General features: G+C 42.6%; 2 protein-coding genes across 7 annotated transcripts in view; one reads left to right on the forward strand and one right to left on the reverse strand.

Moving 5' to 3' along the window:
* The window catches only part of rad54l2 (RAD54 like 2), a 21,466-nt gene extending 11,757 nt beyond the window's left edge, over positions 1 to 9,709 (reverse strand). Inside the window, exons 1-14 of one of the 2 annotated variants that reach the window (XM_028962239.1) lie at positions 9,567 to 9,702; positions 9,120 to 9,195; positions 7,950 to 8,131; positions 7,380 to 7,692; positions 6,956 to 7,086; positions 6,212 to 6,358; positions 5,687 to 5,922; positions 4,391 to 4,573; positions 4,157 to 4,290; positions 3,821 to 4,017; positions 2,376 to 2,718; positions 1,334 to 1,511; positions 339 to 545; positions 127 to 245 (exon numbers count right to left, since the gene is read on the reverse strand). In XM_028962239.1, coding sequence (XP_028818072.1) covers positions 127 to 245; positions 339 to 545; positions 1,334 to 1,511; positions 2,376 to 2,718; positions 3,821 to 4,017; positions 4,157 to 4,290; positions 4,391 to 4,573; positions 5,687 to 5,922; positions 6,212 to 6,358; positions 6,956 to 7,086; positions 7,380 to 7,692; positions 7,950 to 8,079 — 2,318 coding nt within the window. In that variant the 5' untranslated portion in view covers positions 8,080 to 8,131; positions 9,120 to 9,195; positions 9,567 to 9,702. Of the gene's footprint in view, positions 1 to 126; positions 246 to 338; positions 546 to 1,333; positions 1,512 to 2,375; positions 2,719 to 3,820; positions 4,018 to 4,156; positions 4,291 to 4,390; positions 4,574 to 5,686; positions 5,923 to 6,211; positions 6,359 to 6,955; positions 7,087 to 7,379; positions 7,693 to 7,949; positions 8,132 to 9,119; positions 9,196 to 9,566 lie in introns of both variants that reach the window. The other variant, XM_028962229.1, reaches the window with a different exon arrangement.
* On the forward strand, positions 9,512 to 18,313 carry bap1 (BRCA1 associated deubiquitinase 1). 5 transcript variants are annotated; one of them, XM_028962263.1, is made up of 18 exons: positions 9,512 to 9,756; positions 10,227 to 10,330; positions 10,480 to 10,509; positions 10,586 to 10,640; positions 10,887 to 11,019; positions 11,117 to 11,236; positions 11,817 to 11,878; positions 11,962 to 12,104; positions 12,219 to 12,297; positions 12,392 to 12,524; positions 12,731 to 12,869; positions 13,408 to 13,565; positions 13,746 to 13,879; positions 14,024 to 14,565; positions 14,976 to 15,193; positions 16,083 to 16,175; positions 17,251 to 17,323; positions 17,694 to 18,313. In XM_028962263.1, exons 2-18 carry the CDS (start codon positions 10,294 to 10,296, stop codon positions 17,825 to 17,827), a joined length of 2,283 nt encoding a protein of 760 aa, XP_028818096.1. In that variant the 5' UTR covers positions 9,512 to 9,756; positions 10,227 to 10,293; the 3' UTR covers positions 17,828 to 18,313. The 5 variants fall into 5 exon arrangements, with proteins under 5 accessions (XP_028818096.1, XP_028818121.1, XP_028818105.1 ...); XM_028962288.1 differs by lacking the exon at positions 9,512 to 9,756 and having other exon boundaries at positions 10,154 to 10,330; positions 12,392 to 12,515; positions 14,027 to 14,565; XM_028962272.1 differs by lacking the exon at positions 9,512 to 9,756 and having other exon boundaries at positions 10,155 to 10,330; positions 14,027 to 14,565.
* Positions 18,314 to 18,366: the final 53 nt, after the last annotated feature.

Consider the following 18,366-nt stretch of genomic DNA (forward strand, 5'->3'; position numbering starts at 1 on the left):
TGTAAAGCCTCTTCTCACACAAAACTCGCTGGTATGTCAGCTAAATATTATATAAATCCAGGTTTTATTCCCACTCAATCATCCACAATGTTAAAAATACTAGCTGTTGAGTATTCACATACATACCTGAACACAAGGATTTTGTCTCCTTTGCTCACACTCCTGTCAATCAAATGAAACAGCAGCACCATCTTAGCAGAATTCTCCAGGACACCTGTCTGGTAGTTTGCCATGATGTCTTTTGCCTGAAGAAATTACAGAAGGGAAAAAAAAACAACAACACACATTTTAAACTACAGCTTACACAATTAACCCGAACCCAAATAATCTGATCTTACCCATTCATACGTGATGACCTGGTTAGTTCTCTCCTGCAGGGGACTGATACCAATTACTGGTTTATTGTCTCCTGCTTTGCTTTTGAGCCCAGAGGCTGAACAACGAGTATTGCTGGTAGAGTTGAGGTCATCAAGGTCAAGGTCCTGCTCACTGGTCAGGTTCTCCTTCTGCAAGGCCTCGTACAGAACATCTGGATGGTTCCATATCTATAGAAATCAAATGTCCAAGGTCAGACCCGTTCTTAAAGGTCCCGTTTTCACTTTGCGACATGTATTAATGTTAAATAAAGGTCCCATAGCCTGTAGTCCTGCAGTGGCTAGAAATTGTGATGTGTGTAAAGAGCGCTTTGGTCATTCTGTTTCACTGTTCAGAGAGCGGCAGCTTTATAAGGTCTGATCTCGAATATCCTCCCCTTTCTCATGCTTTGTCAGTCCAGAAAATTTCACCCCCCTCCCTTAAAAAAGGAACTCCACTGACTGCCATGCCTTACAAACATGTGAAGCACTGCAGTTACTGTAAAATTTAGTATTTTTTTTATTATTCACATGAGCCTTTGAAGAACCAGTGGGTTCATTTATTTTTTCTGGAAAAACGGTGACACGACTTCCTGATTGTCTCAAAAAGGAAGTGTTGATGACATAATTTCCGCCAATGCCCCCTCATTTTTATAGGCCACATTCCTTCTAGTCCCGTCTCTCTCTCCTCCTCATTGCCATTTAAAGCTACAGATCAAAAACGGTGCGTCCTTGAGAAATCTCATTGTGTGACTGTCTAAAAGTGGCTGTAATTCTGCACCACGGTTGAATTTCAGACACAGTATTAGGGGACCACCAAGAAAAATTCATAATAAAGGACCTTTAAGTCACATTATGAAACAATCAGTTTCAGTTAAATCAAACCAATTTAAATTTTAAATGACTCACATCAACAGCTCAAAATTGTTTTACTTTCTTTCTTCCACTCAAGTATTATAATCTCCATGTCTGCTTCTCACCTTGCAGCATACACAGAAGGCTTTGAGGGGGTTGAGGCTCAGCCAGCCACTGTTTCCAGCCTCCCTGAAGCGTTGCATGAACTCTGTGTAGAGCGCCCTCTGCAAAGGTGACAGTCGTACCAGGATTACGTGCTCTTCCTTAGAAGGAAGCTGGGTCCGTAACACGTTGTGACCTCGTCTGGAATATATAAACAACAGTCAGATCAGTACTCTTCATATTACTGCTGTGTGGTCAGTCAGCTTCCACCAGGCAGTTCTTCCAGTTGAGGGCGGGACTAAACCACGCATCCCTTTACTCACACTTGAACCAGAACATATCATCTCTCCAGCAGTTCCTGGGCCCTGAGACGGGAATTAAAATGTCACCAAGGCAACCTTTTGGGGGGAATCCTTATCACATGCCAAAACAGCCTCAGATGGCTGGAACAAGTTCTCAAATCCAATGTTTCCCTGAATTACTAAGCTCCTCATCATGTAAAGTAGACAAGCTCCACCAGTATCCCGGACAAGAAACCTAATTTTGGAAATAGGGACAAAGACTAACCAGGGGGGGAAGAGAGTTGCTCTACAGTCAGGACAACAGCAGAATTGATTTTTGAGCCTCTGATTCAAGAGGAACAATCAAACAATCTCCTCTCAAGCACCCTTGCAAAGCAAACTGAGGGAACAATTGGCACAGCCCACTGTACAAGATGAGTTCAACTCCTACTTACAAATGCATCAAGGTATAAATTACAGATGTGGCCCCTTAAAACCTGTGATTAGAAGGCATCAAGCTGAAGAAAGAGGCCTTCAAGGCAAATGCCTCTGCTGGATCAGACCCAATCAGCTTTTTTGTGGAGGTTTCATAGCCTCCATAGTTGAAAGTCTACTATTGTATTAAGCAGAAAATATGCTTTTAAGAGTTTGCCTAAACTAGTTCTGGACACAAATGAAATATCCACCAATAATCTCTTCATTCTATGGAAACTGTTACCCATTGTCAGAATTCTCCAGTGGTGATGTGCTCACTGTTTCAAATGTTAATGGTTTGCAAACACACCTCTGAACAAACCCCTCCAGCAGGCTGTGCAGCACATGGCTCCGGTAGCGCATGAGCCGGACGTCATGTGGTGTGCTGTCCAGACACTGTCCATTCAGAATGGGCCGCTCGAACATGTTGCTGAACTCCTGCCGCGTGCCCAGGAAGTCCGGCCGTACAAAGTCCACCATGCACCAGTACTCGATCAGGTTATTCTGGAGAGGGTAGCCTGTCAGCACCACACGCCTGCGGGATCTGATGTTCTTCAGGGCCTGGGAGGTGCTGGCATGGCAGTTCTTGATGCGGTGGCCTTCATCACAGATCACTACGTCAGGGCCGGGTCGGGCCAAAGCCTTCTCAATAGCTGTGTATGAAAAGTTGAAAAAAGTGACCACTAGGCTTGTCACTATACCTGGGTGGTAGTAGCCTAGGGGTAACACACTCATCTATGAACCAGAAGACCCAGGTTCAAATCCCACTTACTACCATTGTGTCCCTGAGCAAGACACTTAACCCTAAGTTGCTCCAGTGGGACTGTCCCTGTAACTACTGATTGTAAGTCGCTCTGGATAAGGGCGTCTGATAAATGCTGTAAATGTATACTTCAAACTCCAAAACCCATGCTAAGGATGGTACTCTATATTATTTTCAATACTGCAAGGAGAGAAAAACATACATAAAACTTTTAAATGATATTTTTAAATAAGAGTCAGAACACACACAATACACAAATGAATAAATAAATAAATAGATAAATTGATAAATACATTAAAACGAATGAATAAATGGAAAAAAACGGTATGTCGGTATATACATATTTAATGTTTTTGAGCCAAATTAAAAAAGCACTCCTCATTACTCATGCCGCAGAAATGAAAAATACATCAACATGGAGGTAGAAACGCTACTATGAAGCATTTTATGCAAATGGTCTTGTCCACATCTTTTGATTTCCCCCCATTCATTTGGTTGATATGCGAAAAACCTCCAGACAGTGCTCTTGCTTTTTACAATTTCTAGCAATTTGGTCCTCCAGGTGTCCGCGGGAGGGGAAGCCTGCTGCGGTGCCTGTTGACAAATGTGGTCTGCCGGAGATTTCCGTGAACCGGCAGATGCAAAACTGGAATTTAAGTATCCATACCAGTGCTAATTGACATCGAAATCAATACAAAATTTTAGTGTTGATTAGTATCTGAAAATCAATATTTATCTATGCACAATGTTAAGACAACTGATAGTTATGAGTTATTTGTTATGAGAAAATCACAACAGGTACAATTTTTGTATTTGACTCAATTGCTCCATAATGAGTCAAACACATTTTAAAATGAAACCCAAATGGCTAATCGACCTTGATGGTATGTTGCAGTCTTATGAATATGGACATTGCCCATATTCATATGACTGCAATATACCTTCAAGGCCTTACTGAAAATACGATAATGAAATGTGGTGACATCTCTGACCTTTGAGAAGTTCCTGCTGCCTATCCTCTTCATCCAGGTCAATAATGACTGGCCCAACAGGCTTTTTGGACTTCCTCTTGCGTCCCGCCACAAAACTCTTCTTTAGAGACAGTTGGCGGTACATCTCATATCCCATCAGCAACACCCCACCATCACTTGACCAGTCTTCCACCACCTTTGCTCTCGCCGCTGTCGTCCTGGGATGAGGGGAAGACCAATAACAATATAAAAACAAGTTCATCATGCTTTTAATTAATTCACATTTTATCTTTAGCTTGCTGTGTTTATGTAAATACTGTTGCTTTATTAACATGAATATTTTCTTGTCTGACACACTTGTGCTCGTCGTTGAGGATGTGCACTTTGAAGTTGCGAGGGGTCACGTAGCTGGGGTCAATGTCAGGGGGGAGGCTCTCTGGTGATGGAAGCCAGAGGTTAAACTCAGCCAACCAGTTCTGCAGTGTGTTCACCTGCAGAGCAAAAAGATGGGAGGGTGGAGAGCAACATTGATAAGGCACCATTGGATCATCTGACACACACAGACAGACACACAGAAACACGTGTACTCACAGGAACGATGGCCAGCACTGTGTGAGCGCCAGTGTGGCGCAGCAGGATGTCAATGAAGGAGATGACCTGCAGAGTCTTTCCGAGCCCCATACTGTGAGCCAGGATGCAGCCGAATCCCCCGCTGGTCTTATATCGTTCCAGAGACTCAACCAAGTTATCATACAGAAAACGGATCCCTCCAACCTGAGAGAGGCACAAAGAAAATTGAGAAATGTGGTGAGAAACATATTTTCAGTGCTCCAAATGGGCTTGAGAATAACTGAATAACAAAGCATTAAGGAAGTGTTTAATTGATGCGGTTGTATTAGAAACCAAAGCATTTAATTAGCTGAAAAATAAAAAAGAAATGTAAGAAATAAACACCACAATGTTGCCCATTTACAGTTATAAACATATGAATGTAATTTTTAAAGGAAAGGATACCCATTATATATCAAATTGTAAAAGTATTCCAGCAAAATGTATTCGACATGTAGTCAAAAATGTATTATTAATGAAATCTTTGATTTTTGTTGAATGTTTAATATTTCAAAACAGTTATTACAGAGTAATTATTTACATGCTTATGGCACATTCTTTGTTCATTCTATATAGCTGGACATTAGGTTTAAAACAATATGAAGACTGTTTCCATGGGGCTTGCTTTGAGGTAAATATATGTCCAAGTCATTACGTTTGTTTGCTTAAATCTCCCTCAATATTGTAACTGACATTTCATCAGTAACTTGTGAAACCAAGTGAAAGTGAAGTGATTGTCATTGTGATACACTGCAGCACAGGACGTGGTGCACACAATGAAATGCATCCTCCGCTTTTAACCCATCAACCTTAGTGAGCAGTGAGCAGCCATGACAGGCACCTGGGGAGCAGTGTGTGGAGACGGTGCTTTGCTCGGTGGCACCTTGGTGAATCGTGATTTGAACAGACAACCTTCTGATGACTGGGCCTCTTCCTTAACTGCTAGGCCACCACTGCCCCGAAGTCAGCAACTCTGTGACTCTGAGGCCCGAAAGTGGGATTATTTGACGTGGAATGGCCCATCTGCTGTCCTTTACAAATACTGCTGAATAAGCCCATAGAATGTCATCTGGGGTACTTGTGCCTGTGGTTATAATGGTTCTAGGAAGTGTTAAATAGATTTTCAGTAGTTTAATAGTTTTTGTAAAATATCACCCAAATAAGAGATGGATAACCTTAACATGAAGCTTAACAAAAGCTAGTCAGATCTTCCAGAGTACCTGGAAATATTCAAGTGTGGAGTCCCTTCATGTACTCCATTTCCCATGAATTTATTACCTGATGAGGTTTCACAGCCCTGGCTAGTTGAGGTGCAAGGAATAGGTCGGCCTCCTCGATAGGGTGGTTAATATTAACAAGCACACGGCCCTGTGCGTCTGGCTGGTTTTGGGCATCGTTGATGTGTGCACCGCTGCTTTCCTCTGTGGCAGAAGAGCGCTCATCGTCCTCCTCGTTGCCCGATTCGCTGCTTATCTTCAGTGTGTCCTCATCGCCTGAGCTCAGCTCAATGACATCTGCAACACAAACACAAATCGTGTTCAGTTAGTGGCTGGTTCTCAAACTTGTTATCAACAGCTTGCACTGTTTTTGAGGGTAACACATCTCAGAAATGTCTGTGTTAATAACACTTCCTGAAAACAATGTCATGCAGTGAAAATATGGAAAAATCGATTATTTAAAACAAATCCACATTTGCTGAATGTTCTTTTGATTTCAAACCCCCTATAAAGCAGTATGTTTTTCTGTCCCACCCTACTCGCTCCCAACTGTTTGAAATTGCTGTTACGTTTGGTGTACTCTCACCATCCCTGTGGGTGGGTTTCTGGTGTGGAATAGGTAACTGGGATTCCCTACTGTCTGCTTCATCACCACTGCTGTCCAAACAGATCACCTCCCCTTTAGAGATTGATGTTGCAGGTGGAATATCTCTGCTGTTAGGTCTGTCATCACCTGGAAGGAAGTCACATCAGCTTTAACCCCAACTCCATTTTGCTCAGCCCTAGCTTACTGTTTATTTTGCAATCAAATACCAGAGATTTCAATTATAATTCAAGGATTGATTTTGTGTTTGCATTCATTAAAAATATGAATAACAAATAATAAAAGTATTTAAAATGTAATTATATACATTGAAACATAAAAGTAAAAATACTGGTGAAAAAATTTAAAATGGTCAAATAAGCATTCAGTATAATAATCCTCAGTTTAATCTACCAATTAAATCATAATTAGTAGTATATTTATTAGCTACTAATTTTGACTGTATTGAATTGTGCAGTTCATTAGAGGTCATTCAGTGTAAAAAGGTAAGAAAACAGCATTATAGAACCCTATGAAAATAGTCTTCTGACTATTTTTGATAGTCTTCTGACAGTCTGTGACAGTCAACAGGTCAAATACTGAAAGTCAGTTGTTAGCCTGCAAGATATCATTTAGTGTAACGTTTGTGTAATTATGAATGACAGCAAATAAACATACAGATTAGCAAGGTTAGATCAAACTTGGGTATGAAAACAGACAAAATAAACTCTTCATGTGTAGACCCACCTGCTGGGAGTTCGGCAGCCAGAGCCATGGAGAACTCCTTTCTCTGCTGCTCCAGCCTGCGCCGCCTTTCCAGCTCCTCCTGCTGGGCTGCCTGAGTCACTGCCTCCAGCTGGTGCTCCATCAGCAGCTTCCTGAACCCAGACAGCATGAATGAGTGGCCGATAACATTTACATTATGTAAATTTAATGCTGGTTATGCCTCATGCTCCATGAATATGTGCTGAAGCAAAAATTCATGACTGAAGACATTCAAGACATTGTTGGCTTCAGCACTTTCATGTAAGCAGACACTCACTTCCTACCATTTGTTAAATGCAATCAATGTAAATGTAATTAGGGTCATTAATAAGTGGTGCAAGCTTGAAGGCTGACATCCCTAACAACTAATAACAGTACATTATCCAGTTAGACAACCGCGTGTCACCTGATGTTTCTCCTCATGTGGGCAGGTTTGGAGGTCCTCTTCTTCATGGAGTTGCTGCGTGCAGAGATGCTTGGGCTTTCTGGACTAGAGGGGGGCTGGGAATCCGTAGCAGACATGGGTTGAGATGGAGGTCTAGAAGACGGACCGGAGGCCTGTCTGGATGAAGGCCTGGATACAGAGCGGGATGAGGGGTGGGAAGTAAACCCAGAGGGGGATCTAGATGGAGGGCTGGAGTAGGACCCTCCTTTAGGTGAGGTAGGTGAGGGACTTTCTTGTGTCCCATGCTGGGTATCCTTATGACTGCCAGGTCGTTCTGAAGGATTACAAGCACTACAAGTTAATAACAATACAATGCGACTGACATTTTTAAAAATGTATGTGTTACACTGCCCTAAACATCATATCATGGAAGATCTAGTCTCTCAACACAATGCCCCTGTTTTGCTCACAGCCATGGCCGACTCCAGCATTGTTAATCAACAACAAAATCTATTTTCTTCTAAATACACTACTAAAACACTACAGTCACTACATCCTCATTCATACAGAAAGTCTGGATTGACTACTCACCATCTTCATCATCGTCGTCATCATTCTCGTAACCTTCCTCATCCATCTCCTCCTCCTCCTCTTCCATGTCTTCCTCCTCGCTGTTGCGATCAGGCTCCAGGTCACTCCCCGAGGTCGCCTCTTCAGACATGGCGTCCCACAGGTTCCAGAGGGCATTACTTGTACATGCTCACATGAGGCACCTGCAACAGCACCATACGGAATCAGGAGTTCAGAAGGGCACCCACTACAGCGCATTCACCTCGTGATCACTGAATGCCTGGCATGTGTGGATTTCACCTTGCTTGGTGAAATCCACCCTTGCTTGGCCAGACACTGACACTGTTGGGTTTACAAATGAACAGAGTATGTATTTGATAAAGCAGGCAAATTCACAGCTATGCTTTGTTGGTGTGTCCATGTGACCAATTTGATGTGACCAAACTGAAGAAACAGGGTTGATACTTTCATTCAAATATTGTTCAAACAAGGACAACTGTGTTCCATCAATTCAGTTCAGTCTTCTAAATGTCTTGTACACTAAACTCCGAGGCATTAATTCAAATTGTGCTCATCTGCTAATTCTCATATTACAATAATAGTTATCCTACAAGGGCACTAACGCTAGAATCCTCTTCATTACACACACAAACATGCTGCATATGCAAAGAAAATGATCTAACCTGTTTTCATGACTGAACATTACCACACACACAAATATTGAAATCATCAAAAACTAGTGTGATGTATTCAATTCTCCTGACGAAACGGAATATAACAGATGAGGTGGAGGGGTTTCCATAATAAATGAACACCCATCATTAAATATTCACCAATTCCTGCACAACCTCTCATTAAACATTCATGCATGCCACACATTGCAGTTATTTCACAGAGAGAAATGCGTGCGAATGATCGTCTGTGACATCAGGCCTTTCGGTTCAGAGGGAATTCTTCCATTCCCCAGTCAGGAGTGTTCCCCGCACTAAAATATCACTACATTCAAGCAACATCACCCGTCATTTCTGACTACACCTCGGGACAATCTAGAGTTTGCATCACCAACACTAAACTAAACTAAAGCCCTTGCAAGTAGTATACATTTTACAAAATGTGATCTCAACCTCTAAAAAATACATTGCAGAAATTAATGCACATAAGAGAAACTTTGTATATCTGAAATATACATACACAAATATCCAAGTGGATGAGCATGCTGATGTCAGTTCACGATACTGATTTTGGAGTCTGAATATATAACCCAGACCTGGAGTAAAACACACAATAAATTTCGGAAATTTTATCAACAGTAAGTTGTTTTTTTAAAATATTTTTTAAGTGATACGCATCTTGTGTGTTTGGACCAGGCCAACCCCTGCTCGCCTCTGCTGCTGAAGGAGAGGGGACAGAGCACCTCGGGGTGACGAGGAGCTGCGGTTAATGCTAAAACACACCACCCTGCGATACAGCCCTTTCATAAGCGGTCGGTTTAAACAGGTGGGTTTGCGGCGCACCGCTACCTGCACATCAGCGACGTAGCACGTTGCTAGCGCTCGCTCTATTGTTGTATTAGCGGCTGGGAAGCAGCCGCGCCTCCGTAGTTAGTGGCGTCACACGCCGCGATATGCTGGATCCTACCTTTTATATACCCGTTCGGAGAAGATGGTAGTACGACGCCGATGATTAATCAATTTTTAATAAAGACGGGATTCTTTAATTTCCCTCAGTTTTTTCCAGGAGCAACGCTCAGTGGATTCCCCACAGGGCACCGCGGCGGTCAACATGGGTTCCGGCTATATGGTTCCGAGCTATAGGACGGAACCTTAACGTGAGACACTGCAAAACAGTTATATTTTATTGTTAATATGTCTTTCTTCGGAACATTGCATAGAATGCTAATTCGTAAATGTTAAACAAAAACTCAATGTTAAACAAAGACTTATGTCACACAATATAAGCATAAAATGTATTAAAGCGCTTAAAAAGAAATACATCGACAACTATATTAATAAATATGCAACAATAATTCTGTGTTTAAGGTATTGCGATATTATATGGAACGCGTACGTGTAGATTTTTACAGCTCAAGACAGGTACAAAGATGAATTATGTCTGCGTGAATAACTGTTTTATTAATACTAGTACAATTTCGGTTTCACAGAACGAAATTTTGACTGTAAGTCATTCACTTTCATCGTCCATCCGCTACCGGGAACCGGAAGTCGCCTCTTGATGACGTATAATGTAGTGGCCGCCGCCTCCGTGTTTCTTTTGTGTTTGTTTCTGTGTGTTGTCCAGTAAGCGTCGGCCCGGGCCCTGCCACCGCCCCACCTGGAGATGGACTGGACCTAACCTTTCATCCAAGATGAATAAGGGCTGGCTGGAGCTGGAGAGTGACCCGGGTGAGCGCTGGTTTATGAAAGTAGAGTTGTGTTTATAGACATGCGCAGGGCGGGTTAACTCGTGAAAACTGAAGGTGCTCAGCGTGCTTCCTGAATTATTTTCATATGACGTGGTAGTTTGTCAGCTACTTTGTTTCTTTGCCTTTCAGGGTTGTTCACGCTTTTGGTGGAAGACTTTGGTGAGTGATGCTGTGGACAGAAGTTGTCGGTTGTGGTTTATTTGGGGAGTTGATTAAATTCTGTTCACATCTACAGGAGTTAAGGGCGTTCAGGTGGAGGAGATCTACGACTTACAGAGCAAATGCCAAAGGTACGGTACAGACATTTCGAATGGCAGATGTTCAATGGCATGGATTTTTGTCAGTATGAAAATTGTGTCACAGGAGCATTCACTACAGACAGAACATTTCAATTATGCAATCCTTAACACATAGCATTCATAAAAATACTATTATCAGACATGAAACACCACATAAAAATGGTCATATGAAGCTCTTAAATTTTTTATACAGATACTGTTGCAGAGTAGCAGTTAATTTAGCTCTCTTCCACACAGCCCTGTGTATGGCTTCATCTTCCTCTTCAAATGGATCGAAGAGCGGCGGTCCAGGCGCAAGGTCTCCACGCTGGTGGATGAGACGTCTGTAATTGACGACGAGATTGTCAATGATATGTTCTTTGCTCACCAGGTGAAGACACCGCAACCTTTGGTATAAATGCTCATTTGGGAGAAAAAAAAAAAAGATTTTGCCATCCTTCAATTATTTGCCATGTTTTGTGTTTTAGCTGATTCCAAACTCCTGTGCCACCCATGCCCTACTTAGCGTACTCCTCAACTGTAGCAGGGTGGAGCTGGGGATCACCCTCAGTCGTATGAAGGCCTTTACCAAAGGTTTCAGTCCAGAGGTGCGTACCAGTTGTTTTTCAAAGCTGTTACTAGTCTGCCGGAATACAGCTCGGTGGTTTCAAACCTGCCACGTTTATTAACCACTGAAGGATCATCTCAGACAGATTAAGTGAGGCATTGGATTGAATGTTTTAACAGGGCATCTGCCTGCCTCTGTCAACTTTGATTTACTCTGAACTTGATGTATAATTGTAGCAGGCTGCATGGTGGTGAGCTGTTTAAGGATGTGGTCTCACACCTCCAATGTTGTGAGTTTGATTCCTGGCTCTAATATGTGTGTGGAGTTTGCATGCTCTCTCACTGCATTGTGTTCCCTCAGGTAATCTGGTTACCACCCAAAAGCACTAGGTTCACACTAGCTGAATGTGGCAACTTTGAATTTGGAAAAGTTCGAATCATGAATGTGATTTTCTGTGTGGTATTCCAGCCTGATCGCAATTTTAGTACCTTTAGTGAAATAAATAAGTAGAATAGAGTAGGTTTCATTTTATATCAAGAAGTAGGAATTCTGACCAGTTAGCTGAAGTCTGAATTTTTTTTTTATTTTATATTCACTTTTTTTTTGGTGTTTGTTTTCAGAGCAAAGGCTATGCCATTGGAAATGCTCCAGAGCTTGCCAAAGCACACAACAGCCATGCCAGGTAGTGTGCCTCAGTTCTGTGCTTATGTTCTTATTGAAACTTGACTTGTTCTTATTTTTCCTCTACTTTTTGTTCTCATAAAGACCTGAGCCCAGGCATCTCCCAGAGAAGCAGAATGGCATAAGTGCAGTGCGGACCATGGAAGCATTTCACTTTGTCAGCTATGTGCCCATCAAAGACAGACTGTTTGAACTGGATGGCCTGAAGGCTTACCCCATTGACCATGGTGAGGATCATATACTAATCCAGATGGACTATATTAGCCAGAAATAATACATGTGCTAGGGCTGCCTCATATACTGTACATCAGTTCACAAATCAGAACTCTCCACTTTGTCAGGGCCATGGGGAGAGGAGGAAGAGTGGACTGATAAAGCCAGGCGGGTGATAATGGAGAGAATTGGATTGGCCACTGCTGGGTATGAGTTATTTAGTATTCAGGACACTGCGACATGTGCTGTGAAAAAGAAATAGCAGCACAGGAAATCACTGGTTACACTTATGCCTGTTTAGGGAGCCGTACCATGATATTCGATTCAATCTGATGGCAGTAGTCCCAGATCGCAGGGTGAAGTATGAGTCGAAACTGGATGTTCTGAAGCGAAACCGGCAGACTGTGCTAGAAGGACTGCAGCAGGTCAGAAAGGTCTCTCTCTCAAATTACTATTTCATTTCCACACCACATCACGTTATTTCATTTCATTATGTACTGTCTAACATGTATATAGGTGAAATGACAATAAAGCTCAACTTAAAAATGTAGTCATGATCACATTAAATAATAATAATAGGGCATTGTGGTTCAACCAAATTCTAATCTTGCATTTTTCTCTGTGTGGCTCATTTTTCCAGCTTATCCGCATCACTCAGCCTGAGCTTGTTCAAGACCGCAAGCAGCGCGACTCCCCTGCTGATGACACACACCCTGCAGTGAAAAAGGAGGAGAGTGAGCCTCTGGGGACCCTGGGCACTGAACAGGCCCCTCCCACAGGTGACACAGAATGCTCCCTGTGTTGATCGAACACATACCTCATTTCCACTACACTAGTGCTGGTGCTCGGCCAGTGCTGAACGGGGAACAACCCGAGAACCGTGCGGCGTTAACACTAGACAGGAGCTCAGTGGGAGCTGCATTGTAATACGTCACAGGTCACACCCACTAAACAGAATTCCCAGCTATATGTCCATATGGCTAAAAGAGCTTTACTTTCTTCAGTGCTCCATGTTACCGGACTTTGGTTGCCCGTCCATTTCTCTTCTTAAGCTACCGATTACTCCACCCACCGCTCATTACATCACAGGTTCTTGCTACTAGGCCAGCGAAGTTTAGGTTCAGTGCCTGTTTTTGGGTACCAGCACCAACTTTTTTTCTGAGGAAAGTGCGCCACTGGTTCCAAATTTGGGAATCGGCACAAGAACCATAGCAGTGGGGGGAAAGCAGTGTTGTAAATGTTGCTGATTATTATGTTGCTTTCCCAGACGTGTTGACTGTGTGTACTACCCTGCTCAGTTTGTCCCTGGTCCAACAGGACGTGTCCGAGTTCTTGCCAAATCTGCATCTCTGCCAGCTGCACCCACACCTCTGCCGATACCTGTTCCTCTGCCTCCCGTCACCAGCCCAAACCCTATCGTCCAGCGCCTGCCTGCCTTTCTGGACAACCACAACTACGCAAAGTCCCCCATGCAGGTCAGATTCTTGTTTGGAGCTTGTTGGTCTGGCAGCATTACACCAATTCAACCAGTAGTACAGTATGTGTAATCAGATGTTGTGCATGTTTTTCAGTATTTTAAAAAGAATATCTTAAGAATCAGTTGTGACTGAGATTTGTGCATAATTTTTGGTTTGTCCATGTTTTGTGATTGACAGGAGGAGGAGGACCTTGCTGCTGGGATGGGTCGCCCTCGGGTGCTTGGCCCTCCTCAGCTGCCTTATTCAGACGATGAAGATGACTATGAGGATGAAGAGGAGGAGGAGGGTGCAACTGCAGGAGCGTCAAACCGGTGAGTTTTTTTGAAATAGTGATCTGATCAGATTCTTTTGGATTTTTAAATTCTAAATGGACTTCATGCTGTTTTGGCAAGCAAATGATGTTTGATATTTATAAAACAGTTCTCATTTAACTGGCTCTTTGGCTCCTGATTCAGCAGGTTTAGGAGGAAGGCCAGTATAAGGTTGCGTGCTGGGGTTGGGCGGGCAGGCGCAGGGGGTGGCACTGGCAGTGGTGTTGCCATGGAGAGCCAGCTGGCACTGAGCGTCTTGGCAGAGAAGCTGAAGAAGGAGGCGCAGCGCAAGGATACCGTTCACTCGTCATCTGTCGCTGCAGCGCCAGGGGCTGGGGGCTCCACCACTCTGCTGGTGCGTACTGAAGGTCGCACGGGTGGCGTCTGCATCACGGCCGCCTCTCAGCCGTCTCCGACGCCCAGCAACGAGAGTACAGATACCGCCTCAGAGATCGGCAGTGCATTTAACTCGCCGCTGCGTTCCCCAGCCCGCTCTCAGGCTGCTACACGACCCTCCAGCCCTGTGGCCGCACAGTTGACCCGCGCCCTGTTTGGTGAGGAGGATGCTGCGCTCCTGCGTCTGGACGCCCGGCACAACCGCGCTGTCCGGGACCTCGGCCCCAACGTCAGTTTCGCCCTGCTGCGTCTGCAGGAGGATGGAGTTATCTACTCTCTGCCAGTCATGGGTAGGTACTGAGGTCTGACTGCATGAGAAATACTGTGCTGAGACCATGCCAGTAGTCAGTGTTTCTGTAGTATTTTTATAGATCACCAAAGATGACAGTGTTATGGCCTGTAAAAATAATTACGTATAAGGGCAGGGTAAACGTCTTGCATGACATTTTCTGAGACAAGACCTATGAATGTGTTATTCATATTTCCTCATAAAAAGTAATGGAAAATATGCATTGTGCTAGATGTTCACTTTGGTCACACTTACAACGTTCATTTTTTTACAGTTTTTAAAGTTTATCTGAAGCATTTTCATTTCAAAGTATTCTGATTAGAGTGAGAAGTTCCATCACTCACCTTAGCAGTCTAATTAGCAGTAATCAGTAATTAATCCTCATTGTGCTGACTGTTGTGTCTGTGGCAGATGGAGGATCAGAATTAGTCAGAAGAGGGAATTCTGCAGATAAGAGTGTTGAGAAAGAGTCTTCCAACCCAGTTGAAGAGGTGGAGGATGATGGGAAAGAAGGACCATCCAAAGGGGTGAAAGAAGAGAACAGTAAACAGGCAGTGGATGTCAAACCTGAAAAAGAGAAACCTCTCCCTCCAGATAGCAAACCCCCTGGAGAGAAGTATTCTCCTAAAGTATGTCTGCCTCACTGCACTAATGCATTTCAATTCCTTGTTTTATTTCCCTGTTCGACAGTCTTCTGGTCTTCATCTAGTTACTTGATGGCTGAATTTTTTGTATTGACAATACAAATCAACATGAATTTTAAGCCATGCGAGGGGTCCCTTTTGCTCTCTACTGTTACCTATTCAAGGTCCCTACATTCATTAAAAACCTGGAAAAGTAATTTCCAGCCATTGAAAAGTTCTGGAATACGAAATAAACATAAAATCTTATTGACACATAAATGTATAACATGAAGAACAAATATGTTTACAACTACGTTTAAAACTAGCGCAATCTACAATGTCTTTATGTAGTGGGCAATGATATGTGGTACTGTGTGCATTACTTTCATATTCCAGCACCTCCGCATTTTTAAAAGCCATGTTGATTATAACTAATGATCTCTGCTGGAATCCATTTTACTCGGGCTCAGGCAAACACTGTCGTTTACATTAAGCCTTGCAGGGTTGTAATAAGTTTCGTTTAACAATATTTTGGTAAATCTGACTTTCTTTATTTGTTTCACATTTGCGCAGACATACAGTATATACTGATTGTATATTTGAGTCATGAAAATATGCCTTAGAGTAACTGAAAAGTCATGGAATCTTTTTGTAAATATGTGTAAGAACCATATTATTTTAATAGCACATGGTTCCTCAGACTGATATCTTACATTATTTTTGCTTAATCTCCCTCTTCTACCTTTGTTCCCTGCTCTATTGAAGGCATTGATTTACAACAACAACATTTATTTCTTATATAGCCCAAAATCACATACAGTATGTCTCAATGGGCTTTGACAAGCCCTACAATTGACATTTAAAGCTGTTTTTTGTCTGATTTTTTTTTATGCAGGAGTTGCTGGCTCTGCTAAAGTTTGTGGAGGCTGAAATAGCCAACTATGAGCAGTGTTTGAGAGAGGAGGTCGAGAAGAGGAAGAAGTACAAGGCATGTGCTGAAGGAACATTGTGCTACTAGTGTCATTCTCATTACCTTTGTAAAAAGAGAAGTATGAACTCTCTACACAAAGCACTGTATTAAAACCATTCCAATCTGATGTTACCTGGCAGAAAGAGGCATGGCACAATAGAGGTTAAAAGAATGAACAGTTTCTAATTTATTAACACCAGTAGATTATTATGGCAGTTACATGTACATATTGTATTGTATTGTATGTAAAAAAGGTACCAATGTTATAGAAAAACCCAAAATAAATGAAAGGAGAAAGGGATAGAGAAAGATAGAGAACAACCTTGAACCAACGCTTCATAGAGGAAAAACAGGTAGAGGGAAAGGCCCAGAAACTAGATGGAAAACCCACCAATTACCAATGGAAAGAAAAAAGAAGTGCCCAGTGCCCACAAGAGAAAAGTATTCTATACATTTGATCCTCAGGAAGTTGCCAGAGACCAATCAGAATTTGTTGTTTCCGCCCTGTCACTCCCTTGATGTTTCCTGTTTGGGGGGTGTCGTAGTTCGACAAAGCAGGGGACCCCAAACAAATGGCTGGGGAAGGCTATTTGACAAAGATATGGAGAACGGAGGTGATTAACCTGTACGCAAGGCAAAACGTCATGGACTTTCCATCTTACACCTTACTATAACTTGTGGTAGGGATATTTGAGTGTTGTATCAGCAATGTAAGCAAATTGTGAACATGTCAAGCTAATTTTTAAATCAATCTTGCTTTAGTCACATATGGTTTAATTTAAACTTATATAGGTGCAAAAACTGATCTTTAGCTGAAGAATCTCTTTACCTTGCAGTGTCAGGACTTACATTTACAGCATTTACCAGACAGCCTTATTCAGAGCAACTTACAATCAGGAGTTACAGGGACAGTCCCCCCTGGAGCAATTTAGGGTCTTGGGACACAATGGTAGTAAGTGGGATTTGAACCTGGGTCTTCTGGTTCATAGACGAGTGTGTTACCCTCTAGGCTACTACCATGGTTTTAATGGTGTGACATCATTTAGTAATGCGTTTCATGTTGCTCACTCTCAGGTTTTCTTCTCTTCATTAGATTGATGATCAAAGAAGGACTCACAACTATGATGAATTTATCTGCACCTTCATCTCCATGCTGGCACAGGAAGGTAAGCCCTCTGTGTTTGCCCCAACACCTCTGCAGTCCCTTCTGCTCTCTTGCTCTCACCCACTCAGTGTTCTATACAGTTATTGAGCAGTTGGTGGAAGACCGCAGAACAACCAGAGCATCACTAGATGAACTGAGCATTTGTTCCAGCTTATCACCAATTCAAATGTATTAAATATAAAAAAATTCAATATTTAATAAATTATACAAAATCCTGAAACTCATGTCCTTCTACAAAAAGGTGTTTGCTGCTGACATTCAACCCAAAACAAAACAGCTATATGGACAAAATAATCATAAATGTAAAAATGGTGCTTTGTTGTTGTTGAATTGTGTAACTGTTTGCTCATATTGGCCGCTTCTGTGTGCAGGCATGCTTGCTAACCTAGTGGAGCAGAATATTTCAGTGCGCCGCCGTCAGGGTGTGAGCATTGGCCGCTTGCATAAACAGAGGAAGCCAGACCGCCGGAAACGCTCCCGACCCTACAAAACCAAGCGTCAGTGAACAGGAGCATGTTCGGGAAAAAGCATTTGAAGGCGTGAAATGTAAAGACAGGCATGTGATCGTGCAGTCATTTTACTGCAGAGGGAGTCGGCAAGGTCCGCTGACTACCTCAGATCAGAAAGCTGGGGGATCCTTATACATTTAAAATCTTGCTGCATGCCTCATTGTTGTAAACAGTGTAAAAATCAGAGGCTCATCAATTCCCTGCCCAGGATGGGACACAATAACCTTTACAACCCAGAATACCCCACACTGGTCCTAACTGGATGTGTTGAAATGTCTTTTTATTACTAAAATGGACTTATTTTTAAGAGTGGCAGAAAATACCAGTATACAGTGCTTATTGTGTCAGAGGTCATGTATGTTGTTTTGTGTCTATGAGAGAGAGAATGTCTGTACATATCTGTTTGTCACCCCAAAAGATCACCCCTGACCCTTCCAAAGTGTTTGAGCGGCACAATAAAAAGAACTGAATTCTTAAATGTATTTTTAGCTACTTGCTTGCTTGTTTTTTGGGTTGAATATAATATGAATATAAT

Source organism: Denticeps clupeoides, chromosome 2, assembly GCF_900700375.1.
Source record: "Denticeps clupeoides chromosome 2, fDenClu1.1, whole genome shotgun sequence".
NCBI classification, from domain to species: Eukaryota; Metazoa; Chordata; class Actinopteri; order Clupeiformes; family Denticipitidae; genus Denticeps; species Denticeps clupeoides.